At 39.9% G+C, this 27653-nt stretch overlaps 1 protein-coding gene across 5 annotated transcripts in view; it reads left to right on the top strand.

Moving 5' to 3' along the window:
• The window catches only part of AKAP6 (A-kinase anchoring protein 6), a 631616-nt gene that overhangs the window by 317427 nt on the left and 286536 nt on the right, over window positions 1–27653 (top strand). For all 5 annotated transcript variants that reach the window (XM_036881256.2, XM_036881257.2, XM_036881259.2 and 2 more), the window contains one exon: window positions 7501–9273. In XM_036881256.2, coding sequence (XP_036737151.2) covers window positions 7501–9273 — 1773 coding nt within the window. The remainder of the gene's footprint in view (window positions 1–7500; window positions 9274–27653) is intronic.

Raw genomic sequence — 27653 nt, 5'->3', positions numbered from 1 at the left:
ATCCTGCAACTTTGCTGAATTCAGATACTAGTTCTAGTATTTTTGGAGTGGATTCTTTAGTTTTTTTTATGTACAATATCATGTCATCTGCAAACAGTGACAGTTTGGCTTCTTTCTTACCAATCTGTATGCCTTTTATTTCTTTGTTTTGTCTGATTGCTGTGGCTAGGACCTCCAGTACTATGTTGAATAACAGTGGGAGAGTGGGCATCCCCATCTTGTTCTTGATCTTTGGGGAAAAGCTTTCAGCTTTTTGCTGTTAAGTATGATGTTGGCTGTGGGTTTGTCATACATGGCCTTTATTATGTTGAGTTGCTTGCCCTCTATACCCATTTTGTTTTTATCATGAATGGATGTTCAATTTTGTCAAATGCTTTTTCAGCATCTATGGAGATGATCGTGTGGTTCTTGTTCTTCTTTTTGTTGATGTGGTGGATAATGTTGATGGATTTTCAAATGTTGTACCATCCTTGCATCTCTGAGATGAATCCCACTTGGTCAGGGTGTATGATCCTCTTGATGTATTTTTGAATTCAGTTTGCCAATATTTTGTTGAGTATTTTTGCATCTGTGTTCATCAGGGATATTGGTCTGTTAGTTTTCTTTTTTTGTTGTGTCTTTGCCTGGTTTTGGTATTAGAGTGATGCCGGCTTCATAGAATGAGTTTAGAAGTATTCCCTCCTCTTCTATTTTTTGGAAAACTTTAAGGAGAATGGGTATTATATTGTCTGTAAATGTGTGATAAAATTCAGTGGTGAATCCATCTGGTCCAGGGGTTTTGTTCTTGGTTAGCTTTTTAATTACCGATTCAATTTTGTTGCTGGGAATTGGTCTGTTTAGATTTTATGTTTCTTCTTGGTCAGTCTTGGAAGGTTGTATTTTTCTAGAAAGTTGTCCATTTCTTCTAGGTTTTCCAGTTTGTTAGCATATAGATTTTCATAGTATTCTCTAATAATTCTTTGTATTTCTGCGGGGTCCATCATGATTTTTCCTTTCTCATTTCTGATTCTGTCGATGTGTGTTGATTCTCTTTTTCTCTTAATAAGTCCAGTTAGAGGCTTATCTATTTTGTTTATTTTCTCAAAGGACCAGCTCTTGGTTTCATTGATTTTTTTCTATTGTTTTATTCTTCTCAATTTTATTTATTTCTTCTCTGATTTTTATTACATCCTTCCTTCTGCTGACCTTGGGCCTCATTTGTTATTCTTTTTCCAGTTTCAATAATTGTGAATTTAGACTATTCAATAGGGATTGTTCTCTCTTCTTTAAATAGGCCTGGATTGCTTTATACTTTCTTCTTAGAACCACCTTTGCTGTGTCCCACAGAAGTTGGAGCATTGTGCTGTTGTTTTCATTTGTCTCCATATATTGCATGATCTCTATTTTAATTTGGTCATTGATCCATTGATTATTTAGGAGCATGTTGTTAAGCCTCCATATGTTTGTGAGCCTTTTTATTTTCTTTGTACAATTTATTTCTAGTTTTATACCTTTGTGATCTGAGAAGTTGGTTGGTAGAATTTCAATCTTTTAGAATTTACTGAGGCTCATTTGTGGCCTAATATGTAGTCTATGCTGGAAAATGTTCCATGTGCACTTGAGAAGAATGTGTATCCTGCTGCTTTTGTGTGTAGAGTTCTGTAAATGTCTGTTAGGTCCATCTGTTGTAATGTGTTGTTCAGTGCTTCTGTGTCCTTATTTTCTGTCTGATTGTGCCTTGGAGTGAGTGGTGTGTTGAAGTCTCCTAAAATGAATGCATTGCATTCTATTTCCTCCTTTAATTCTGTTAGTATTTGTTTCACGTATGTTGGTGCTCCTGTGTTGGGTGCATAGATATTTATAATGGTTATATCCTCTTGTTGGACTGACCCCTTTATCATTATGTAATGTCCTTTTTTGTCTCTCATTACTTTCTTTGTTTTGAAGTCTATTTTGTCTGACACAAGTACTGCAACATCTGCTTTTTTCTCCCTATTGTTTGCTTGAAATATCTTTTTCCATCCCTTCATTTTTAGTCTGTGTGTGTCTTTGGGTTTGAGATGAGTCTCCTGTAGGCAGCATATAGATGGGTCTTGCTTTTTTATCCATTCTATTACTCTGTGTCTTTTGATTGGTGCATTCCGACCATTTACACTTAGGGTTATTATTGATAGGTATACTTATTTACATTGCAGGCTTTGGATTCTTGATTGCCATAGATTCAAGGGTAGCTTCTTTACTATCTAACCATCTAACTTAACCGTCTAACTTATTATGCTATTATAAACACAGTCTAATGATTCTTTATTTCTCTCCCTTCTTTTTATTCCTTCTCCACTCTTTATATGTTAGATATTTTCTTCTGTACTCTTTTGTGTTTCCCTTGACTTATTTTTGTGGACACCTGATTTTATTTTGCATTTATTTAGTATTTGGTTAGTCTACCTTCTCAGCTGTGACTTTATTTTCTCTGGTGCCATCTATTTAGCCTTAGGATCTAGAGCACTTCCATCTAGAGCACTCCCTTTAAAATACACTGTAGGGATGCTTTGTGGGAGGTAAATTCCCTCAACTTTTGCTTATCTCAGAATTGTTTAATCCCTCCACATTTAAATGATAATCTTGCTGGATACAGTATTCTTGGTTCAAGGCCCTTTTGTTTCATTGCTTTGAATATATCATGCCATTCCCTTCTGGCCTGTGAGGTTTCTTCTGAGAAGTCTGATGATAGCCTGATGGGTTTTCCTTTGTAGGTTATCTTTTTTCTCTCTCTGGCTGCTTTTAATACTCTGTCCTTGTCTTTGGTATTTGCCATTTTTATTATTATATGTCTTGGTGTTGTCCTCCAGGTCCCTTGTGTTGGGTGATCTGTGGACTTCCATGGTCTGAAAGACTATTTCCTTCCCCAGATTTGGGAAGTTTTCAGCAATTATTTCTCATAAGACTCTTTCTATCCCTTTTTCTCTCTCTTCTTCTGGTACCCCTATAATGCAACTATTGTTCCATTTGGATTGGTCACATAATTCTCTTAATATTCTTTCATTCCTGGAGATCCTTTTATCTCTCTCTGCTTCAGCTTCTCTGTATTCCTGTTCCCCGATTTATATTCCACTAACAGTCTCTTGCACCTCATCCAGTCTGCTCTTAAATCCTTCCATTGTTTGTTTCATTTCTGTTATCTCCCTCTGGAATTCATCCCTTAGCTCTTGCATATTTCTCTGTAGCTCCATCAGCATGCTTATGACTTTTATTTTGAATTCTCTTTCATGAAATTGGTGATTTTGGTCTCACCAAGCCTTCTCTCTGGTGTTTGAGGGAATTTGGTTGGAACAAGGTTCTTCTGCCATTTTATGGATATGGAAGTGATCACTGGTGAGTAGTGCATGTGTCAGCTGGGAGAACAAAGTCCCTTCCTGTTTGCTGGTCGCCTTGCCCATCTCCACTGCCTGTGCCAGTCAACTGCACACAGGGAGCAGCCTCTGGGTTAATCCCCTTAGCTGCCATGGGCAGGGCAGCTCTTGGGATGGCCTAGGGCACTTGTGGGGGTCTCAGGCTAGCAGCATGTGTTCTCCCACAAGAACGGTGCCCCTTCATGCTTTCCAGACTCTGCTGCCTGTGCTGGGCAACTGCACACAGGTGCCAGCCTCTGGGTTGATCTCCTGATCTGCCATGGGCAGGGTGTCCCTCGGGATGGCCTAAGGCACTGGCAGTGGTTGCAGTTGTGCAGCACATGTTTGCCACGAGAACATAGCCCCTACATGCTTCCTGGACTCTGCATCAGTTTCTTCTGCCTGTGTCAGTCAAACGGGTGCAGGGGGCAGCCTCTGGGTCTGGCCTGGTTAGCTGTGCTCTGGGAGAAGTCTCTGTGTGGTTGCTGTGGGTGGGGCTGCTCCCTGGCTTCTCTGCAGCAATGGCTGGTCAGCCAGTTTGCTTGCAGTGCCTGTGGGTGTGAATGAACAGCAGGCTTCCTATTGCTGTAAGGGACTTAAGAGCTGCGTTGCAACCCAGGGGGTTAGGGCACCAATATTCCTTAAAGTCCCCAGCCTGCTGGCTGAGTGTGCCAGGATGATTTGTTCACCTGTTAAACCCTTGTCCCTTTAAGACTTTTAAAGTGCCTGCTTTTCTTTTGTCCCAGGGCAGCTCACTGTGGGAACCTGTTCGCAGTCTGAGTCTCAGATTTTGCTTTTCCATTCCTCTAATATCTGGTACACAATGCAATGTGTGTCTGTGCTCCTGGCACAGATTACTAGGGCTGGTTATTTAGCAGTCCTGTGCTTCCACTCCCTCCCCACTCTGATTCTTTTCCTCCCACTGGTTAGCTGGGGTGGTGGGAGGGCTCGGGTCCTGCCAGGTCATGGCTTTGTATCTTACCCTTTTCATGAGATGTTGAGTTCTTTCTGATGTAGATGTGGCCTGTGTACTGTATCTTCTTTTCACTCTTTTAGGAATAGTTATATTTGCTGTATTTTCAAAATATATATGGTTTTGGGAGGATATTTTCAGCACCCTACTCACACCACCATCTTGAGAATCTCGAGTCAGCCATTTTTTGTGTGATTTATACTCTTACAAACTTGTGAAAGAAACAAATGAAATAATCACAGTAGTATATTTTTAAAGATTGAGGTAAGTGCTTAGTGGAAAAACTACATAGTTTATGAGAGCTTATAAGAAAAGATTCTGATTTAGGTAGGGGGTTTGCAACCTTGAAAAAGTGAAGCTGTATCTGAGGTCTGAGGAACAAGAGTCAACTATTTAAGGAGTATTATAGTTGGGAAGCTTTCTTGACAGAGGAAATAGTATGTGCAAAGGCCCTAAGGTAGGAGGAACACAGTGTGTTCAAAATCTGAAAGGAAGATCCTGTGGCTGGGTGCAGCCAGGGAGAGAGTGTCCTGAGAGAGGCCTCTTCATGTCCACCTTTGGAAAAGTTTGTGTTTTTAAGTCAGCAGCAGGAAGCTAATGAAAGGCTTTAAGCAGAGAAGTGATAACATCAGATTTGCAATCTGTAAAGCTTACTCTGGTGGTAATGTAGGAAACAAACTGGAGGAGGGGGTGTATCAATTTAAAATAATATCCAGTGCAGCAAAGAAAATTCTGATACAGAGATCAGAGTGTGAACTCTGGGTCCGACAGCCTCCATTTAAGGCCTGGAGCCTGGCCCTTATTTGTGAGGCCTGTGCTAGTTATGCACCTCCTTTTGGCTCAGGCTCTTCTTATGTAAGACAGGAGAATAGTACAGACCTCAGAAGAATGTTGTCATGAGGATTAAATGAAGAAGTAATAGTAGTAATCAACCAGTCCCAGCAGCAGGAAGCTAATGAAAGGCTTTAAGCAGAGAAGTGATAACATCAGATTTGCAATCTGTAAAGCTTACTCTGGTGGTAATGTAGGAAACAAACTGGAGGAGGGGGTGTATCAATTTAAAATAATATCCAGTGCAGCAAAGAAAATTCTGATACAGAGATCAGAGTGTGAACTCTGGGTCCGACAGCCTCCATTTAAGGCCTGGAGCCTGGCCCTTATTTGTGAGGCCTGTGCTAGTTATGCACCTCCTTTTGGCTCAGGCTCTTCTTATGTAAGACAGGAGAATAGTACAGACCTCAGAAGAATGTTGTCATGAGGATTAAATGAAGAAGTAATAGTAGTAATCAACCAGTCCCATTTGTAGATGAGAAAACTGAGGTATGGAAAAGTTAAATGAGGCTTTTCATCATTATTATTCATCTAGATATTGTGGAGAAAGCATTAGGGGGGTAAGAGGTAAAGGCAGTATGAAGGTCTGAAGGGAAAGAATATTCCCAAAACAAAACAAACAAGTGAAGAAAAAAAATAATCTAGTGGAAGGTCTGGGAGAGGGTAGATCTTGGGATAACCTGATTGAAAGGACATAAAGTCCAGCAGCCACATGATGTCTGGCTTCAGTTTGCTCACACTGTTGCACCTCCAGGAGAATGCAGGTCTGGGTATATAATGACCCTTCACTTTTCAGTGTCCTTCCTTCATTTCCTGAGGGTCTAGATTAGACCATGCTGTCCCTAGCCTGGTAGGTTTACTAGGATTTCAGGGCCCTTCTTTCCCGAACAAATCATCAATCAAAAATCTGTTGTGTGATATCAGAAACTGCATTAATAATGAGATAAAAATCTTAATCAGATAATTAAAATTAGAAATTAAAAGCACTTGCTTGTTTAGATGAATGGATAGAGAAGATGTGGTATATATACACAATGGAACATTATTCAGCCATAAGAAGAAAATGAATCCTATCATGTGCAGCAATATGAATGGAGCTAGAGGGTATTATGCTCAGTGAAATAAGCCAGGAGGAGAAAGACAAGTACCAAATGATTTCACTCATTTGTGGAATATAACAACGAAGTAAAACTGAAGGAACAAAACAGCAGCAGACTCGCAGACTCCAGGAAGGGCCTAGTGGTTAACAAAGGAAAGGGAGTGGGGAGGGCTGGTGGGGAGGAAGGGAGAAAGGGACTAAGGGGCATTATAATTAGGACACATAATATAGGTAGGTCACCGGGAAGGCAGTACAGCACGAAGACAAGTAATGGCTCTATAGCATCTTACTACACAGAGAGACGGTGATTGCAATGGGGTGGGAGGGTACTTGATAATATGGGTGGATGTTGAAACCACAATGTTGCTCATGTGTAATCTTTATAAGATTGTTTATCAATGATACCTTAATTTAAAAAAAAGTACTTGCTTGTAAAGCTGTATTTTAAAATAGGGGAGTTTGAAATCAAACCAGCCTATCTTGAATTATAAATAACGAAGGGTGACAGGCACTTGATATCTAGCATACACAAATGAGAGTAGGGGAAAGAAATGCATGCAGAGGGAGGGGACAGAGACTATAATGATAAAGTTTTGACATTCATTAATTTTCTCCAGGATTACCTGCGTTTGTCTTCAAAAGGATGGTGACAAATAGAAGCTGGTCTTGAACTATTTATTATGTATGCAAATTCAGTAGTTCACCTCCCAGTGATTTGTGAACATATATTAAACATGACAGGCTTGGTATAATTAATCATTTCTCTTGAAAAGTAGTATTTGAGTGCTACTATAAGCTAGCCGTGGTTGTAGGTGCTGGAGTGATAGTGATAACCAAAACAGATGTTCTGGAGATTTTACTCTTACATTCATTTTTTGTTCCTAGAAATTTTATTATTTAAGGCATCACTTAAGGAATGCTTATCAAATGAACCATATACCATTTTAAAATAGAATATTTTAAATAGATATTTTTGGCTTGACCTAGACCACTTCTATCAATTCTCTATGCTCCAGATTAAAGAAAAATCCTAAAATATTTAAGAACAGGATACTATATAAAGCAGTATGATAATTGATTAATATGCCTTCTGTATGTCAAACCAGAAGCAGTTGAGACTGCTGCATTTTTTTATCTTTACAGCGGCCTCTGCTGAGATTTCATTTGAACAGCAGTTGAGTGTAATTGATGTTGCGTTTAACTGAAACCATTGCCATAATCTGTTTCAGGGCCGACTTGATTCTCTAACAGAAGTGGATGACTCAGGACAGTTAACTATCAAATGCTCTCAAAATTACTTGTCTCTGGATTGTGGAATTACTGCTTTTGAGCTGTCTGACTATAGTCCAAGTGAGGATCTGCTTGGTGGCCTGGGTGACATGACCTCTAGTCAGGTCAAAACCAAACCCTTTGACTCCTGGAGCTACAGTGAGATGGAAAAGGAGTTCCCAGAGCTTATCCGAAGTGTTGGGTTGCTTACGGTAGCTACTGACCCTCTCCCTTCCAACTGCACTGAAGCGATTAGAGAGGAGGCATCTCACATATCTCCCTCAGCAGATGACAAAGGTGGATGTGAGGAAAACAATGCTTCCACAGTCAAGGAACAACCAGGCCTAGCTCCAGGGACATCTCTGTCATCTTCGGGGACAGCTCTGTCAAATGCAGTTCAACCCTCTTCTGAGACTGGGAAGCAAGAATACAACTCCTCCTCCCAACTTGGGGCAAAGAACCAACAGCCTTTTCCTTGTGAAAATGCAACCCCCAAGCGATCCATTAGAGATTGCTTAAATTATAACGAGGACTCTCCCACGCAGCCCACGTCACCAAAAAGAGGGCTTTTCCTTAAAGAGGAAGCTTTTAAGAATAATCTGAAAGGCACTGATGGGAAGAAGCAAATGGTTGATCTCAAGCCTGAGATGAGCAGAAGCACCCCTTCGCTGGTGGACCCTCCTGACCGGTCAAAGCTGTGGCTGGTGTTACAGTCTTCCTACCCCAAGAGCCTGGCTGCTGCCAGCCAGTCATATGAGTGTTTGCACAAGGTGGGCAATGGGAATCTTGAAAACACAGTCAAAAGTCATGTTAAGGAAATCTCCTCCAGCCTGGGAAGGCTTAAGGACTGCCATAAAGAGAAGCCTCAACTTAAAATGCCACACAAGTCCCCAGAGGAGGTGTCTTTGTGCCAAACACCTAAACAGGGAACCAGTTCAGGCAAGCAAGCTGAAAATAAGAGGAGCTCAGTAGTGCCGAATGGAATTCCTTCGGGTACTTCCAAAGCCATAGAGGGGCCAGAAACGGATTCTGCTTCTACATCCTCCCTTGAGCCATGTAATCAGAGAAGTTGGAGTGCCAAATTGCCAGTGCAGTCAGAAATATCCAGTTCACCACCTTTCACTCAAAGCAGCGAATCGTCTGTCGGCTCAGACAGCATCATGTCTCCAGTACCCCTTCTTTCAAGGCACAAAACCAAAAAGAGTTACTCCTCCTCCCCAAGTCACGTTGCCAGGAATGGTCAGGTTGTGGAGGCCTGGTATGGTTCCGATGAATACCTAGCACTGCCTTCTCACCTTAAGCAGACAGAAGTATTAGCTTTGAAGTTGGAAAACCTAACAAAGCTTCTGCCTCAGAAACCCAGAGGAGAAACTATTCAGAATATTGATGACTGGGAACTGTCAGAAATGAATTCAGATTCTGAGATCTGTCCAACATACCAAGTCAAGAAGAAGCATACAAAGCTAGGAAGGGTGTCTCCAAGCTCCTCCAGTGACATAGCCTCTTCGCTGGGGGAGAGCATCGAATCTGGGCCCCTGAGTGACATTCTTTCTGATGAGGAGTTGTGTATGCCTCACTCTGGCATGAAAAAATACACTGATGAGAAGGCGGAGAGAGCTTCATCCTCTGAGAAAAATGAGAGCCATTCTGCTGCAAAATCTGCTTTAATTCAGAAACTGATGCAAGATATTCAACACCAGGACAACTATGAAGCCATATGGGAAAAAATAGAGGTAAGGTGGTCTTCTTAACCTGAATAATTTCTTACCTGATTTTTGGAAATAATCCTGGGAAAAAGTCAACCCCTCCCCACCCTATTATAAAATGTGTTCCTATTTTTGCTAAGCCTGATTTCCTAAAAAAAGAAAAGAAAAAACAAACCATCACTGTGTTGTGACAGAGTGTGTCATTTGGAGCTGCCCTTGTAGCTTCATATGTCCCTGCCTGGCATAGTTCTACTGATATTCCTCAAACCTAGTATGGCTCTTGCTGAATGGCAGATCCCCTTGAAGGGAATACAAAGTAAAGTAGAACAGTAGCTGTCCATACACAGTACCTCAGGAATATGTGAATGAAATATTCTAATTACCCTTATGGCTTTTTTTATGTGTTTGTTCTAATCCCAGCACAGCTTTCACATCCCATGTTAACTCCCTTAAGAAACAGACCAGACATTTCTAATTTGGGGGGATTCTTTATTTTTCCTCAGTTTTCTTCTTCTTTGAGGCCTCTGGCTAATAACATGCTACCTATACTGTGTACCTCCCATGGGCTCTGAGATGTGGAGTTGATATTTGGTATAAATATGTACTTCTAGAAGGAATTATTAGATGTGATGAAATCTTGGAGGATGGATTTATCAAAGTTCTTAGGATTGAGCTCTGTAATGTAAGATGTGATTTAAGACACTAGATAAAATTATAGTACCTATGAACAGAATAATCTGAAGGAATAAAATGAAGGTACATAAAATAGAGGGAAAATTTTATTGCAATATATAATAATCCCACATATTAGTAATTATTTTTACTAAATATATATTCATTCCATACAACTACCCTAGTATTAACCCCATTGTATGGATGAGGAGACTAAGGCTGACAGAGACCAGTCAGTCTGCTCTAGAACCCATACTGACTAGATGCTCCCATTCCTCTCCTTAAGCCAGCAATCCATACGTACCACATGTAAATGGTGAGGTACTGTAGAGAGGAAATAGTGTCGGCAGAGCTAGGATTTGCTAGGGAGTCCTTGTGAAGTGCTAGACCTTTGGTGGAGATTTGAAGGATGTGCCAGGATTTATACAGAGAGAAGGAAGGTGGGTATTTCAAGTAGGAGATACATAAACTAAAACACTATAGTGGGAAGTGGAATGCACTTGGATATGGGGTGCACAGACAGCTGTGCTGAATTGAAAGCCTGTGAGCGCACCTGTGAGCAGAAAGCCGTGGAAGTCCCCATGTGTATGGTAAGCCTGGTTGCTGCAAGAGCTAAGGGCCAGACCAGGGCAATTAGGATTTGTTCACCAGGCGTTTGTGGCAACTCTGGTGAAGGCAGTAATGCAACTCACAATAATTAGCTCTTCTTGAGCTCATATTTTGTGCTTAGTTCTATATAAGAGCTTTACATGCCTTATTTTACTTAAGTCATGGGAGGTAGGAATTTTTCTGATGAAAAAGCTAGGGCAGAACATGGTCAGGAAAGTTGTTTAAGGCCTCATGGCTAGTAAGTGCAGAGTCAGGATTTGAACCCAGAGCAACACACATAAAGCACTGTAGGCCATGGCCTCCAGTAGCCTTTCTAGAAGCTTTAATTGGCAGTAACAAGAGAGATGGCCATGGTAGTGGTGCTGGTGACGGCGGTGGAGATGTTGGCCTTTGGCAGCCAACCTAAGGAACTTCAGTGATGTGAGAACATGGGGAATAGGGGTGAAGGGCTGTTGAAATGAACAGGATCCAAAAGACTGATTTTAGGCCTTCCTCAGCCATTAAAGTCTGTAATGGCCCACAGCTAGTGATGATCCATTCTGGGCCTTGTTTCTCCTTTTGTAAGTAGAGGTGTTTTAAGCAAATGATGGCTATGATACCAGCTTCCAATGGTAGCATGCTTTGATTCTGTAATTCTACAGAAAGGAAGCCAAGTTTTCAGTCTCTGGGGACTGGTGTATCTTTAATAGAAGGAAATATTTGTATGGGTAGCTGGCTTCACGTGGAGGTGAGGCAAGTAATTTTTTTTTAAATGTGCATTGATACTGAATATATGATAAAGCTTTTAAGAGAAGTGTCTTGTAGGCCACTGGAAATACTGTCCTGGAATTGGAATATGAGGTGAAGGCTAAAAGTAGATTAAGTGCCTTCCTCAGCCCAACCCTTCTTCACTATTTCAGGTGAGAGCAGCTTCCAAATTCCAAGTCACTTAGCCTTGGATATCAACTCCAGCTCTGATCTCCTCTACCTAGTGACCCAAGGAACCTATTCTACCTGCAAAACATACATAATGAGAGAGGGTGTTATTTAACACCTTCCTTATACCAGGCATCTACTAGGCACTTTATCTGCAGTAATTCTCTCACAGGATTCTCATAACAACCCTACAAGGTAGGTTTTATTATCCTAAATTGACCATTTCTCTTCCCCTCCAATGACCCCACTCTGTGCCTGAATTACTGCAGTGCCTCCCAACTGGTCTCTCTGCTTCCATTCTGCTCCCACTAAAGCAGCCAGAGTGATCCTTTTAAAACATAAGTCAGATCATGTTACCCTTCTGCTCAGAACCCTGCAGCAGCTCCTGTCACATTCAGAGGCCCGACGGGCTGCTCCCCTGATTTCCTCTCTGACCTCGTTTCAACTGCTCTTCCCTGTGCTCACTTTGCCCCAGTCCCACTGGCCTCTTTGCTGCTCCTTGAACAAGTGGGTCACGCCCCTGCCCGCAGGGCCTCTGTAGGGTCCCTCTGCACCTTCTCCATCAGATGCCCTCATTTCTAATTCCTTTACCTCTTCTAAGTCCTTGCTCAAATAGTAACTTCTCAGGAAGGCCTACCCTGAACACTTTTTAAAAGTGTAACCTGAATTCTTTTTCTTTATCTATAGCTCTCACCATATTCTGTCTTTTTATATAATTCTCTTATTTCGTGTGTTTGCTTTTGGTCTGTCTCCCCCTGAAGAATGGGAGTTCAGGAATATTTATCTGTTTGGTTTGCTAATTTAGGATCTCACCTACCTAGATCAGTGCCTGGTACATAGTATTTATTTACTCAGTAAAGACTGTTGAATGAATGAGTCAATCCCCATTTTAGAGCAGAGGAAACTGAGTTCAGAGAGATGAAATAAACCACTTTTTCTAAGCTGCACAGCTAGTAAATTAGAGCCAGCCTTCAAGACCCATCTGTTTTACTCTTCCCACTGGATAAAGTCTTGAGAATTCCCTGAGAGAATGAGAATAGAATGGAGAAGAGAAGAGAGGTGACAACTCAGTTTTAAGTTGTAGCCCAGTTTTGAGTCAGGGACAAGGGAGAGACCCAGTTTTGGGAACCAGGAAGGGACGGATAGATTTCTTGGGTGGCAAGTAAATGGATTAAGAGGTGTTTAGTAAGATGGATGTTAGCTTTATTCTCTGCAAAAGGGAGATTAAGAAGAATCAGAACAAAGAAAACAAACAACCTTTAGATCTGTTTGAGAGAGGATCAGTGAGGACCTTAGAGAAAAATGGACTTAATGAAAGATTGGTGGTAGAAACGGGGTTATAGGCGATTAAGAAGTGAGAAGGAATTCCTCATAGTTTAAGGAACTGGGCTGTGAAAGCAATATGAGACAAACGGTGATAATTGGAAATAAAGTCAAGTAGAAGTATCTTTAAAACAAAGCTTATGTGGGGCAGAAAGAAAAGACTGTAGCAAGAGAGCTTGAGGTAGCTGGAAAGAGTGGATAAGTGTGGCACATACTGAGACAAGAAGGGAGGGAGGGCATGTGGAGCTCTGTGGAAGGACTTCTGGCCTGATGGAAAAAAATACTGAGGAATACATCCTGCTACTGACTCCACCTCCACCAGATGGAGAGTGGTGTGTTTCCTTCTCCTGCCACAGCCCAAGTTCTCCTGTCTTGTCTCTGAGCCACAAACGGCACAAGGCTGTAGGCAGCAGAGAAGCCCAGTACCAGAATAGAGATGTATGGGGCTGTGATAGAATCTCTGGGATTACACCTGAGTGACAAATGTCTTAGATGCCTTTAGGTTTTCTGTCACTCCCTACCCCTCATTCACATTTGTGTCTTTCTTGTAGTAGGCTGATTTTGTGAATGTGAAACATTTCTTTTTTAATGTGCACTTTTTATTCTATAGAAAAATTCATTTATTTGAATAGATAATCTACTAACGTGGCCTAAAAACATGTGTTAAAAAATATCCAGTAGAAACCCCTTCCTTATTCCCCATCTTGGGTTTCCACCTCACAAGAAGTGATCCCTGTTGTTTTTAGTTCTTATGTCCTTTAAGAAGTTCTTTACACATACACAAGCCAATGCAAGCATAGTTATTAAACAATATTTTAAAACCTGGGAAACAAGTTGCAACCTATTCATCTCCACAGATAAAAGCTCTTCAGTTAACTAAGTTCCTAAAGGATGGTCCCTCTCCTAATCTCACTTGGGGGTTGAGGGGATTTTGCTCAAATATGACTGATTTCCCCAAAATGTGTTATGTGGCTATGGTAGTCAAGCAGCTCAGGTCTGAGTGTTTACCTCTGAAGTGAGCTTCTCAAGGCCCAAAATTAAATTGAAAAATGAGTCAAGCCATTGAATTAGAGGCATTTCTTGTGATACATTCAAGAAACAGAACACAAGCAATGAAAAGAGAGAAGGACATGTCTGGAGCAGATGGAATCAAACAGAATGGTAAAAAATTAACTTAGTATGATATTTTATGTGATACAAGTAATAGGGGTTGGCAAACTACAGCTTGTGGGCCAAATGAGGCCTAATGTCTAATTTTTAAAATAATGCTTTATTGAAACACAGTTATTCTAATCGTATATGGCTGCTTTTGTGCTGCAGTGATGGAGTTGAGTGGTTGTGACAGAGACCAATGGTTTGCAAAGCCTAAAATATTTGCTATCTGGTCCTTTTCAGAAAAATTTGCTGAGTGCTGCTCTGGAGGGAGGAAGAAGGAAGGAAAATAATTCCTGATCAGCATTTACTATGTGCCAGGTTCTAAAATAGGCTCTGTCATTTAATTTTTATAACAACCCTATGGAAGAGCGATTATTGATGCTGTTTTATAGATGAATTTAAGACTTCAATTTAAGATTTGCCCAGGGTCTCACTGCTGCTAAGTGTAAGAGCTCAGAGTCCAGAGCTCATTTTGACTGTATGCTGACACATTAGTAATACCAGACTGATAGTGGCAATCATTAAAGAAATATCATGTGTCCTGAGTTTTCTGTTCTTTCCTTTTCCCTTTTTTCATTGTGATTAAAAAACATGTAACAAAATTCGCCATCTTAACTGTTTTTAAGTGTACACTTCAGTGATGTTAGGTATATTTACATTTTTGTGAAAAAGATCACCAGAATTTTTTGCATCTTTATAGCCCATTAAACTACAACTTCCCTTTCTCCCCTCTCCCCCAGCTCCTGATATTCTACTTTCCCTTTCTATGAGTCTGACTACTTTAGATACCTCGTGTAAGTGGAATCATACAGTATTTGTTTTTCTGTGACCGGTTTATTTCAGTAACATAATAATCCATGTTGTAGCATCTGACAAGACTTTCTTCCTTTTTAAGGCTAAATAATATTCCATTGTATGTATGTACACATTTTGTTCTTCCATTTATCTGTGGATGGTTATTTGGCCTGCTTACAACTCTTGGCTACTGTGAATAGTGCTGCTATGAACATGGTGTGCGTATATCTCTGAGACCCTGGTCTCGATTCTTTTGGGTATATACCTGGAAATGGGATTATTGGTAGCTCTATTTTAATGTTTTGAGTACCTCAATACTATTTCCCATAGCAGTTGCTCCCATAACAGGGCACAGAAGTTCCAACTTCTCTACATCCTTGCCAACATTTGTTATTTTATATCTTTTCTTAATATTCTCAGGCATCCTACAGGGTATAAGGTGATATCTCATTGTGGTTTAGATTTGCGTTTCTCTGATGATTAGTGATGTTGAGCATCTTTTCATATGTTTGTTGGTCATTTGTGTATCATCTTTGGAATAATGTCTATTCAAGTCCTTTGCTCATTTTTTAATTGGGTAACTTGATTCTTTTATTGTTGAGGTACAGGAATTCTTTATATATTCTTAATATTAACCCCTTATTAAGTATACATATGATTTGCAAATATTTATTCCTATCCTGTAGGTTACCTTTTTACTCTGTTGATTGGGTCCTTTGGTGCACAAAAAATTTTAAGTATGATGTAATACCATTTATCTATTTTTGCTTTTGTTTCCTGTGCTGTTGGTGTCATATCCAAGTAATCATTGCCAAGTCCAATGTCATTAGGCTTTCCCACTATGTTTTCTTCCAGTTTTATAGTTTTAGGTTTTAGGTTTAGGTCTTTGAGTTCACTTTTATTTTATCTCAGTATGGTTACCTCTCATATTTTAAGGATTTCACCCCAGGCTTTCTTGTAAAATAGGACATTGCTTCAAGGCTAGAACCAAGTCATCTTCTGAGACTTATCTCTTAAAAAAAAAAAAACTCGGAGTCACTCTTTTTAAAAACTCCTGTCTGATCATTATTTACTTGATTTGATATTTAAATAAGTCCCATTTGACATATGCTGTAGCTTTCTTTATTCACTCCCAGAGTAACTCATAATCAAGGTCCTCTACAAATTCAGTTCTCACTAGCCTTTGATGTTTCTTTTATGCCAAGGATGTACCCATTTTCCTAGAGCTGATGGAGTGGTAGTCTGCTCTTAGATGTTGATAATGATTTCTTAAGAGCATCCTGTCAGATAGAAACTATTTTCAGGTTACTGGGTTATACTGTTCTTCATTTTGTATGTGCCTTTGCCTTATGATAACTTTTCCCTTCACAGTTAGTTGCTAGTATTCTTCTTGTCTCTGAATTCTCTCTCTTCCTCACATTTTCTCTCCTATTTTTCTTTATTTGTGTTCTGGACTATATATAGTTTTCACTCTCTGGTGCCTACTTTTCTTTTAATTTCTTTTTCCAAGAGTATCTTCTACTCTGTCCCTGTAATGCTGTCCTGGAGATTCTCAGATTCCAAATATGAGAGCACTATGAGCTGGCTCTCCAACACCATCCAGTGTATCCAGGGAGCTGAGGAATTGTTTAGAGGCAAGAGTGAAAAAAGAAGGATTTAGTTTATATATCAAGGAAAAAGCCAGATTCTTAAAGAATTGCCCAGGCTTAGCTTTGTAATTAAAATTGGAAGATTCAGGAGTCCTAAACGATTACAAATTGAACATAAGTTGATAGTACAGATAATTATCCAACAAGAGGTATATTAGCAGAATGCTATAGGAGCTGTGAATATTCCATACTATGGAATTCCATACTAAAACCTAAATTTTGTTTTAGATTCTGGATTTAGAGCTTGAGAGAGCTATGATAACATAATTTAAGGGTCTGTGCTTATTACATAAGATAATATTTGATAACTTCCAAGTGGAAGTCAAAAACTGGGGAAGCAGAGAAAGCAAGATGACAAGTGTATCTAGACCAAGCGTCACGGAAGAGGAGTCACTTGAGCTGGGCCTTGACTGATGAACAGAATGTCGATAGAGATGAGGAGGCAGGATGATAGTGACAGAAGCTGTGGCATATGCCAAAGTTGAGGGCAAGAATATTGAGGTTATATTTGGGAAACACTAACGAGATGCTTGGTAATTTGGAATTTAGGCTAAACTGCTCTCCAAAATATAATAAAATAGAAAAATAGAAATCTTTTCCTCTCTCACATAACAAGAATTAGGCAGACAGCCCAGGAAAGATAGAGGCCGTTGAGGACCCCAGGTACCTTCTCCCTGTTGCCTTTCTATGGCTCACCAATAGTACTGTATCTGCATTCCAGCTCACCAAAAGAGGGAGTGGAGACAGGCCAGACTTCTTACAGATGACTCGGAAGTTGCACACTCTACAACTGTTCACACCCCATTGTCTCAGACTTGGTCACATGACACCAACTAACTGCAAAGGTGTTTGAGAAAGGAGCCTCTAGGCTATGAACATTAAGAGGCAGATGTCTCTTAAACCAACTGCTGGTTGGAATACAGTTTATTGATGGGAAAGAGAATATAAAGCTGAAAAGAAAGTATAGAGCCAAAATATGATGGACTTTGAATTCCAGATGTTCGCATAGCTTTGGCACAAAATAAATACCTGTCCATTGAATGTATAAATAAATAAGTATATGAAAGTGTGAATGTATCATTCAGTTTGAACTTTATCCTTTACACCAGTAATTACAAGCTAAAATGACCCTAAGAGTCCAGACAGATAATATAAATGCATCATACAGCCAGGTGAAAATAGTGAGTGATGGAAACAGAACAACTGGAGGGTAAGTGCTTGTGTCTAAAGGGCAACTACTACTCACCCCAGGTAATTGTAGTGCAATAATGTGGGTCATTGTGACTAGATGTTGCAATATTTTAAAAAGAAGTAGGAAATCTGTATTTTATGTGACATCTCCCCCCCTTTTTTTTTCAATGTTTAATCTGAGCAGTTTTGAAACAGGCCAAATAAAACACATCTGTAGGACAGATTTGACCCTCATGTCATTAATTTGCTGTCTTTGTGAAAATGAGAAACTATGTAGAATTTTGGCCCAGAGCGTTGCTATAGTTTTAAGAAGGTTAATCTGTTTATCGTGTATCTGGCTGGCTGTACCACTAAGTGAAGTGATTCTTGATTAGGGCTGCACATTGTAATCACTGGGAATATTTGAGAAAAAATCCCTACCTCAGATTCCATCCCAGACAATTAAATCAGATTCTAGAGAGGTGGGCATTTTAAAAAGTTTTTCTGGCAATTCCAATGTGTAATCAAGAGTGGGAGCTGGTGCTCTAAGGCCAATTTGGAAGGTTATTGCAATAGCCGAGACATGTGATAAAAGGATCTGAACTGTGGTTTTAGAAACCAGCTGTGGAAAGAAAGAAACAGAGGTGGGAGACATTATAAAGGACAAATTGATAATTTTTTTGCATTTTAAAAATAGGAGAGTAGAGAAAGGGCATCAAAAGACTTGAAATTTCAAGTTGAGTTTGGGGGCTAGGAGATGAAAGGAGTTTAACGAACGGTTCCAAGGTACACATGAAGTTAAGAGACACAGCAGATAAATGGGGGAAAGTATATGTTATCTTATGGGCAAACACTGTGGCCCAAATCCAAACAGAATTCTAAACCAATGTAACATTTTTAAAGATAAGCCTACACAATTCTTTTTAAGGATAATTATCTTTTGTGTGTATTTTATTTGTTGTAATGCCAGGGAAAACCTGTGAATTAACATTGCTAATGGATTTGTTGAGACAAGATGTCAAGGTCATTTCTCAAGGTTGGTGGAAGAAGTGCTATAGAGATCCAAGCAAATGCCTTCCTTGTTCACATACTGGGAATGTTTCAGTCCTGCCTTAGTGGGGTTTCTGCAGAGCCTTAGCTGGGTCTTGAGGCTGTATCAATGATGGTTTAGCACCACCGTGAGGCTCTATCCAGTCACTGCATCAAATTTTTGGCCTCTTAAATATGCAGGGAAGAGGTGCAGTTTTTTGTTCACAGTTTTAAGCATTAAGATGAAAATAGTTCTTTGTTATTTTCTTGGTATGGAAAGGTTGTGATTGAATAACACCTTCTTGTATCAAGATAATTACAGTGCCATAACTATTTGACAACAAATATTTCTATGATAAGTAAAATCAAAAGGGGAAGAAACTCAGTATTGTATTTTTAAATTCAGCTAAAATAATTCTTAGGATATTGTGAGTTCTTCTTTATCCTTAAGCCAAAATAATGACTCTGTAATGCTGGTAGGGTGTTTTGGAAAGATAACAATTAAAAAAAAAACCTTGACATTTATTACCTACTTACAACATGTCAGGCAAAATACTAAGAGGTTTATTAATTTAACACATTCAATTAATTCTCAAGGAAAAAAATCTCTCTTTGATGCAGACACACTTATCTTATATTCCTATTTTGCCAATAAGGACAGGAGACATAAAGAAGTTAATAATTTACTCAAGAGTATAGGACTTGAAGGCAGGGATTTTGGGCTCAGTTTCCAACCCTCCAACTTATTAATTATGAAAACTTGGATAAGTCCCTAAAAGTTTACTGTTTAAGTCTCCTGGTCTTTAAAGTGGAATATTAATTATCTTTGTAATGCCATTGCACAAATTAATGTGTGGAATTACAAAGAACAAAGGCTCATTGTAAACTCTAAAGTCTACATGAATCTTAGTCTTATCATTATGTTACTTTTCCTATGAATGTAGGGAATTAGCATCAACTTTAGTAGAAAAAACTAGAATAAGAACTTTAATTCTTCCCCTAAGTAGCATTGTGACCTTGGAAACTTAACCTCTCAAGCCTCAATTTTGAAAAGTAAATGTTAATAAATAAATTGAGTTGGATGACCTCAGAAACACTTCTCAGTTCTGAAATCTATGAGATTTATTGTGAGGCATAAAACTAAGATAAGCAGCCATTTCTCTGTAAAACACTCACTGGAATTTATCACTTCAACGTGGTTGGCTTTCTGGTCCATGGGACTCTGGATAAATGCCCCTTAGATGATCTTAATGGTAAGTGAATCTGAGATGGTGACATTAGTGAACCTGGAGGTAGGAAACTGTCCCTGCTGCATTCCTGGCACTGTGATATGATAAGAACCAGACATCCTAGAGGAATTGGGGCCTGGCTAGAGTTTGTAAGATGCCAAGAGACCAGGGACAACGGTGACAGTAGACAAGTAAGTAACCCAGTAAGAATTAGATGTGGATTAGCCTGAATTTATAGCAAACAAGGTCAACTAAATTAAGCAGATTAGAAACATTCACCTTGGCAGACTTGCTATTGTGATGTCTTAAAATTACCTGTCAGCACTGCTATTCGTGCTCTGTTCAGACAATATGGGGGAATATCATTCCAAGTGTGTGGGTTCTGGGTCAAGGTCACTGACAATGTCAGACCATGTCTGAGTCTGTGGATCTTACTATATAAAAATGATTGGCCTGAATTTTGCATGGCACAAAACAATTTTACCGAGGAGAGGTATTGCCTGTAAGCTCAGGCCATGTGCTTTACATCTTTCAGGTAGATGAATTTCTATGTATTACTTGTTAGGAAGACCGTGGCTTTACATTTGCCTTTGTTTCTTATGTAGGAATCAAAGAAGTTGTTGGTATTTTGTTTTTTAATACTTTTAAGAAATCAAACTGGAGAGGGTCACTTATAGATGGTGCTTTGATATTTTAGATTTGTTTGGAGACCATTCACTACTCATTTGAAAAAGGTGCATGGTGTGTGTGTGTGTGCGTGTGTGTGTGTGTGTGTGTGTGTGTGTGTAAGAGAGAAGGAGAGAGACAGACACAAAAAGGTGTATGTCACAATTGGCTGTCTAGTATTCTTCCCTTTTCTTCCTACTGGAGTCCATTACCTTATAAAAATAAGGCTGATAAGTTGTATTAACATCAGTTTTTATTTTTTCTTTATTTTCTATAATGTATATTCCAAAATAAATTCTCATTAGAGCCTTTTTCCTTTTCCTATCCTCACTACATCTTTGGTTTTATGTAGTTTGGTGTATGCCATGGTATTCAGGAGACTATTGACCAGAGCCTTCTTAATAGGATAAAGGGCCCATGGAAAATCACATCGTTCTCACTCCTCTATCTAGACACACTTGTAAATAAGGGAAAAATGGTTAAGAGTAGCCTTGCTCAAATTACCAAAAAGATGAATATTCAGAAAATTAGTAGGTGGAACTCTATGGCAAAGGTAACATTGCATTTGGTAGGAAGGGATTTCTGGAGCCATATGTATTAATGGGTGAGGAAGCGTATATGGTGCTCTATGGTGGTGGAACATGGTGGCTAAGAATATTATGCTATCCTGAGCAGGTAACTTGACCTCTCTGTGTCCTCCTCTGCAAAATAGGGTTAAAAGTGTGTTTTTTACATAAAGTTGTGACATTTAAATGTGTTAGAATGTATAAAGACCTCAGATTAGTACCCAGCATGTAGTAAGCATTCAATAAATTTTAGCTCCCTTGGTTGTTATTGTTGTCATTATTGCTGCTTTAGGAGCAGGGGGTCAGGCCTTAGCAGCTTCTTGTATGTAGATGACTCTGGCCTTTTGGGATCAAATGCCACCACCCTGGTTTCTCCTCTCACCTTCAGCTACCTCGGTCATCCTGAAGCTTCAATCTCCTTCACAACCCTCCCTCGCAATGATTGATGCCACCCCAACCCCTTCTTGTCCCTTCTTGGGACCTGTGAGGGTTGACCTAGATACCTGCACCCCTCTTCCTTGTGAGTCTCTGGGCCTCTCGTCTTGACAAATGATTCTTATATTGTACTAGAGATAATTCTCTGCTGATTGGTCCAATAATTTTAGTTAATGCACTTCTTGACATTTTAGGAAGTTTATGTTGGGGAATTTTTGCTATGAATGTGTATTCAGACAGATACAAACAAACTTTTAGTTTATACTAGTGATACATTTATTTTATAGTATTGTGACATTAGTGAGCCTGGAGGTCGGAAACTATTCCTGCTGCATTCCTGGCACTGTAATATGATAAGAACCAGACATCCTAGAGGAATAAATAAATGACCTTATTTATTTATAATATGAACATATTTATTTATAATTTGATTTATACATATTTATATTTATTTATAATTACTTACAAATAATAACTCCTATAGCACTCTTTCACCAGAGGGTGGGTCATTACAATTATAGGAAGAAAAAGGAAGGTCTTCCAATAGGTTTAGAATTATCCCTCAAGCCCCTGACTGCTGAAGATGAAAAGATTGAGAACATGTCTCAGAAAGTCAGCAATAGGTTAGGGTGACTTATTGGGAAAGAAGCATTTGATCTGGATCTTGAAGGATAGATACGGTGAGTGGAGGAGAAGACACCTGGAGAGTGTGTGGAAGTCACCAAAGATCAGTTCCCTGTCTAGAGGAGAGGGAGCAAATCATCTGAACATGTTTGGCTTTTATGGCAGCTATATAGTCAAGAACCACAGATATGAGCAGTTAAAAAAAGCTTGAGAAATTGTTCAGCTCAATGACTTCATTTTACAGCTGGAACCTATCTCGTCCAGTCTGCGGTATTTCCTATTATAACCTGCCGGGCCCTGGTTATACCAGATCTTGCAAGTTTGTCACAGAGGGCAGGAAGCACTTTTCTTTCAAGACCAATACTAAATGTCCCCAGTGTGGTTGGCCCTTTATCTTTGTTTTCCTGAGATATTTTGAAGCAGTTTTCCCTTCTCTGCATTTGATGTATGTTTAAAGAATTCCACAGTTGGTTTTGAGTCACAGTCGGCATCAAGAATCACTGAGAGACACAGAATGAAGGACTGGGGTGAAGAAACTTGACTGCATTCACTCTGGAGCCTCAAAATGTAAAAGACACACTGGACATATCCCACATGCTGTGCTAGGTCACCTTATCCATGCCTGGGGTCTCCAATACCATCTGCATGTTGCTTTCTCTGACCTAGATGTTGTTTCATACCTCAGCTGAGTTCTGAAACCAAACTCATGTTATCTAATACCACATTCATCATCTTCCTGCAGACTGTTTCTTCCTTTTGAATTCTTATTGCTTCTTTCACAGAATGGTACCTCCACCTGAAACAAGTTGGCAATCATTTCAGATTCTAACAAATTTCTCATCAATCACATCCACTTGGTCCCATCCATTTTAATTTTAACTTCTCTGTAACCTGGCATGTTGCCTCCATGTTACCTGCTGCTGCCTCAGTCTAGTCCTCATTGACTATTTCATAGAGAGTGTAGCAGCCTTTTAACTGGCTTCTCTAATCTCAGCCTTATGCTCAATAATCCACACTGCAGCCAGAGTGAGTCTTCTAAGATGCCAGTCAGCTTCTCTCACTCCCCTGCTTCAGAACCCCAGTGACCCCGCCACCCACATTGTCCTCAGGATAAAAGCTAAACTTCAAGTATGTTATATGTAGCCTGGTTCCTGGCCAGAATCTCCAATCTCATTTTTCAGTGTTTTCCTATTTTCTTCCAGGGTGTTAGCCGTGCTATCCTTAGAATTCTCAGAATGAGCTGTCCTCTCTTGGACTTCATTTTCCAGTAATGCTTTTCTTTGCTCCTCCCACTGCCTTTTATTTCTTTTTTTGAATAACTGACACTTATCTTTCAGGGCTCAGCTTAGTTGTGATTTCCTCCATGAAGCCCTCCTTGATGCCCCAAGTCTAATTTAATGCCTTCTAACGGCTCTTGAACACTGGCATTATCTACAACCGAGGTTCTCAAGAGAATGGTTCAGGCACCTCTAGGGTTCCCAAGATCCTTTCAGGAGGTCCACAAGGTCAAACTATTTTTTAATTAAAACTAAAATGATATTTGCCTTTCCCACTATTATTCTGTGTGCTGTAGAGTTTTCCAGAGGTTACATAACAAATGATATTTCAGGAAATTTAAGGGCAGAATTAGAAATTGGAATCCAGCCATCTTCTATCAAGCCACACATTAACAAGATTTGCATAGAGCTAAAATAGTCCCACTCTTTTCACTATTTTTCATAACAATGTGTTATGTTAACATGTAGTAGATTGCTATTGTTGTTTATACATGAGTAAATATTTTTTAAAATTCTAAAGTAAATATTGATAGTTATAACTCATGGAAACAAAAACTCTTTGGGGCCCTCAATAATTCTTAATAGTCTAAAGGAGTGCTAAGACTAAAAGTTTGAGAACTGCTGATCTATATTATCATACATATCATACTTTATATAACTGTGCTCTGAACTCTGTAAGAGTCTGGGTCAAATATATGTGAGTCTCAGGCCCTAATACAATTTCTGATACATATTAAGCTCTCAACAAATAATTTTGGAATAAAGGACCTAATACACACATGTTCATGTGTATGTACACATGCATGGAGTTTGAGCAAAAAAAAGGTAATTTTCACTTCAGCTGGCCTAATGCTACCCAATTTAAATAGTCCACACCATTAACTAAACTAATAGTACTCTGAAATTGCATATTATTTTTAAAAGCTCTAGTTCTGTCCTTTTTTTTTTGAACTCCAGAAATTTTGTATAAGGATGGCTATAAAAATTTTGACACACTTGAGTTCTGGTTCAGCTATTTACTGGTTGCGTGTTATCAGTCAAGTACTTAATCTTTCTGAGTCTTAGTTACCTCACCTGTTAAATGGGGAGCATTGATGGGTCCTAAGGGGCTTTTGAAGATTGCGTCTTTCCTTTTAATCTGCATGGGAGCTCTTCTCCTTTCCAAGCAGATGTATTTAGATAATACTATTTCTGCCTTCTTGCCTTTAATGATAGTGCAGTGGCTGAGTTGTTACCCTTTACTGTCTCACCACCCTGAAGTTGTCCTGTAGAAAGTTGGCTATTTTCTTGCTCATTCAGTATGACAAACTCTCCACAAGGAATTTCATTTTTTTCCTAAATACAATAACTTTATTACTAAAGAATTCTGTGTTCTCAGAGAAAATTTAGAATATTTAGATAAATAACTCAATAATCACAGGTAATCTTTTGAATAATCTTAGCATTCTACAAACACTCCCATCTGTCCATGTGCATTCTTGCTCTGGATATTTGGTTTGCATGGTTTTACTAATCAGCAAATTATTGAGAGGTAAATTAAACACACAACTGTATTTTCAGCTCTCCACTTCAGGTCAAGGAGCCAGCCTTTTTCATGAGCACTTTATGGACATGTCAGGAAATGTTCATTAAAAGTGATTGTGTAGCTCCAATGAGGTTGGGGGAGGCTGAGCTGTAGAAGGACTGAGCAGGTAGAGAGAAGAGAGAAGTGGGGAAGAAAGGATAACAAGGAGAAGAGTGGAGAACAAGGGAGGGGAGCGACTGGGGGGACAGGAAGGAGAAGAAAAAGGCAAAAGAGAAACAGCAGTCAAGAAAGAAAGAAAAAGGAGGAATGAAAAGAGCACAGAGTGTAGGGAGAATGATCTAAAACAGAGGGAGCTGTGATGGGGATGGTTGGGAAATGAGGACAGACAGCAACGGAAGTTACTGGTTTTTCTCTCTGTGAGCCTCCTGGGTTAGTAAGTCTGGGTTTCTAAGTCTAGTTAGAAAGGCAGTGTGGTGTAGTAGTTCAGAATTTGGGCTCTGGGACAAAAGTACTTAATAGCTATTTAATGGCTTTATGACCTCTAATAAATTACATAACTCTTCCTTGTGTCAGCCTGTGCATCTGTACAGTAGGGAAATTTGTGCAGACTAAATGACTGCATAAGTTATTAGAAAAATAGCTAGTAGATAGTCAGCACCCATATGAAAGTATTGTAATTTGTAATCCTGGATATGAAAAATCTACAATTAAACTATTAAACATCACAATCCAAAATTCTAAGGCGTGAGCACCTCAGGTCCTCATCTGGGATTTAGAGGCAAATGAAGATGATCTGGTCTGCCCACCCAGTGTCTTTGGAGGATTGGGAGTGCCTGAGGCAAGGACTCCCCTAGAGTAAGTGAGCAAAGCTTTGGGTCGTTTGGACTACCTGGGAGGGTCCCCAGCTTTACTCCTGACAGCTGTTGAGTATTTGAGCTTATTGGTGCTTCAGTTTCCTCCTCTATAAAATGGAGAGTGTGGGAATCTTATAGCATAGGGTTGTTGTAGGGGTTAAATATGTGCCTGGCACATAATAAGTGCTCAGTTAATATTAACCCATTACTAGTTCCAGTTTATTCCCAATTCTTTTATTCATTCCTGTAACTCGGGGTGGGGGGGAATATTTTCCCAGCCTGAGGCAAAATACCTTTAAAATTGAAATCAGTCAAAGGGAGAAATAAAGTGGGAGAAGTCCATTTTTTACTTACAAGCAGTCATCCACTTCTTTCCCATGTCTCTCATGACCCAGCTGCAAAAAGGGACCCCACCCAACCTCTCTGGTCCAGATATGCCCTGCTTCCCCTTGTAATTACCTATTGATATGAAGACAGACTACTCCTCTCCACCCTTTGGAAATACCTATTTATATAGAGATGTGCTAAGGACAGATGAGAGATTCTGGAAATATTGCAATTTTACCCACAGTCCACCCCTCCAGAAATCTTGCCTCACAATCTACTCACTCCCCATCTTCCATAACGGTCCCTGTGTGAGAAAACTGGAGCACTGTAACCAGACTAATAACATACAATAACAGCAGCAATAAAATCATGGTAATCCTCAAGCCAGAGGATTCAGCTAGGTTCAAAGTCCTATGCAGATTAAGTCCATAGCTCTCCCATTCCCCAGGCGGTAAGTAGCTGAATGGATAGGGGGTTTGGAGCAATCATCACACGGCAGCTGCAACCAGCGGGCAGGTCCAGACCACAGGGACTGTAGAAGAAAATAACCTTAAGGATGATAAGATACATATTTCAATGACACCAACATAGGCAAATCTTGACCATCAGGTAGGATGCATGCAAGAGAGTGGTCCTGTGATAGGACAGTAGCAGGAATGGGATCTCAACCTGGTTTAGTGTACCAGACTTTCACCCCCTTCCTGTGGGAGTTACAGATGAGTCAATATATAGGGCTATGGGAGGTACATGCACTGGCCATAAAGATAAAACAGAACTTCCCTGTAAGATGCTCTTACCTCCTGAATGTTTTGGGTACACTACTGTGATCTTGGGAACCATTCTGCTGTTACTCCAGGAACACACAGTAGGCTAGCTTCCAGGCCTTTCCCCCAAGGTGTCAGAAGAGCCAGCCATCACTGGTCTATGTGTTGAAATGACCAGGGCCACGTCCACTCAACAGAGTCTCCAGGGTTTAATGCAGTAGGGGCTGGCAGCAGGATGTTGCTCTGCTGGTCATATCCTGGCTTCAATAACTCCTCTTTGGTTTGCACATACAGTTGTATAGGAGAGGCAGCAAGGTGTGTGAGCATATCCACAGGGCTCAAGGCTCCTTTTTTGGGCTTCTCATTCAAACACCGTGGCACTGTCCATAAGCAAACTGACCAGCCCCATAGACTACTGGTGTTTGACTTCAGGCCAGATTTCAACAAACCATTACCTCTCTATCATGCCTTCCCTGGTAGGTTTGTATGGTACATGAAACTTCCACTTTATTCCTCATTGATGCACCAGTTCTTGTAACGCATGTCCAGTAAAGTGGGTGCCTTGATTGCTCTCAATCACCTGTAGTTGCCATAGGCTGCAAAGAGATGCTCTAGGCCCCTCTTCGTGGTTTGCTGATCTCACAACGTGCAGGAAAAGCAACCAACAGTCCAGTAGCTGTGTGCACACAAGTTGTGGAGTAGTGATATCCTTTAGATATGGGCAAAGGCCCAATATAGTCTATCTGCCACCTGCCAAGGGGTATGACCCCTTTACTAATGTCCCATGTTGCTGTGGGATTTGGTGTAAGTACCTCTTAGAGCA

Source organism: Manis pentadactyla, chromosome 11 (genome assembly GCF_030020395.1).
Source record: "Manis pentadactyla isolate mManPen7 chromosome 11, mManPen7.hap1, whole genome shotgun sequence".
Lineage (NCBI taxonomy): Eukaryota > Metazoa > Chordata > Mammalia > Pholidota > Manidae > Manis > Manis pentadactyla.
This window is presented reverse-complemented; position numbering and strand designations above follow the sequence as displayed.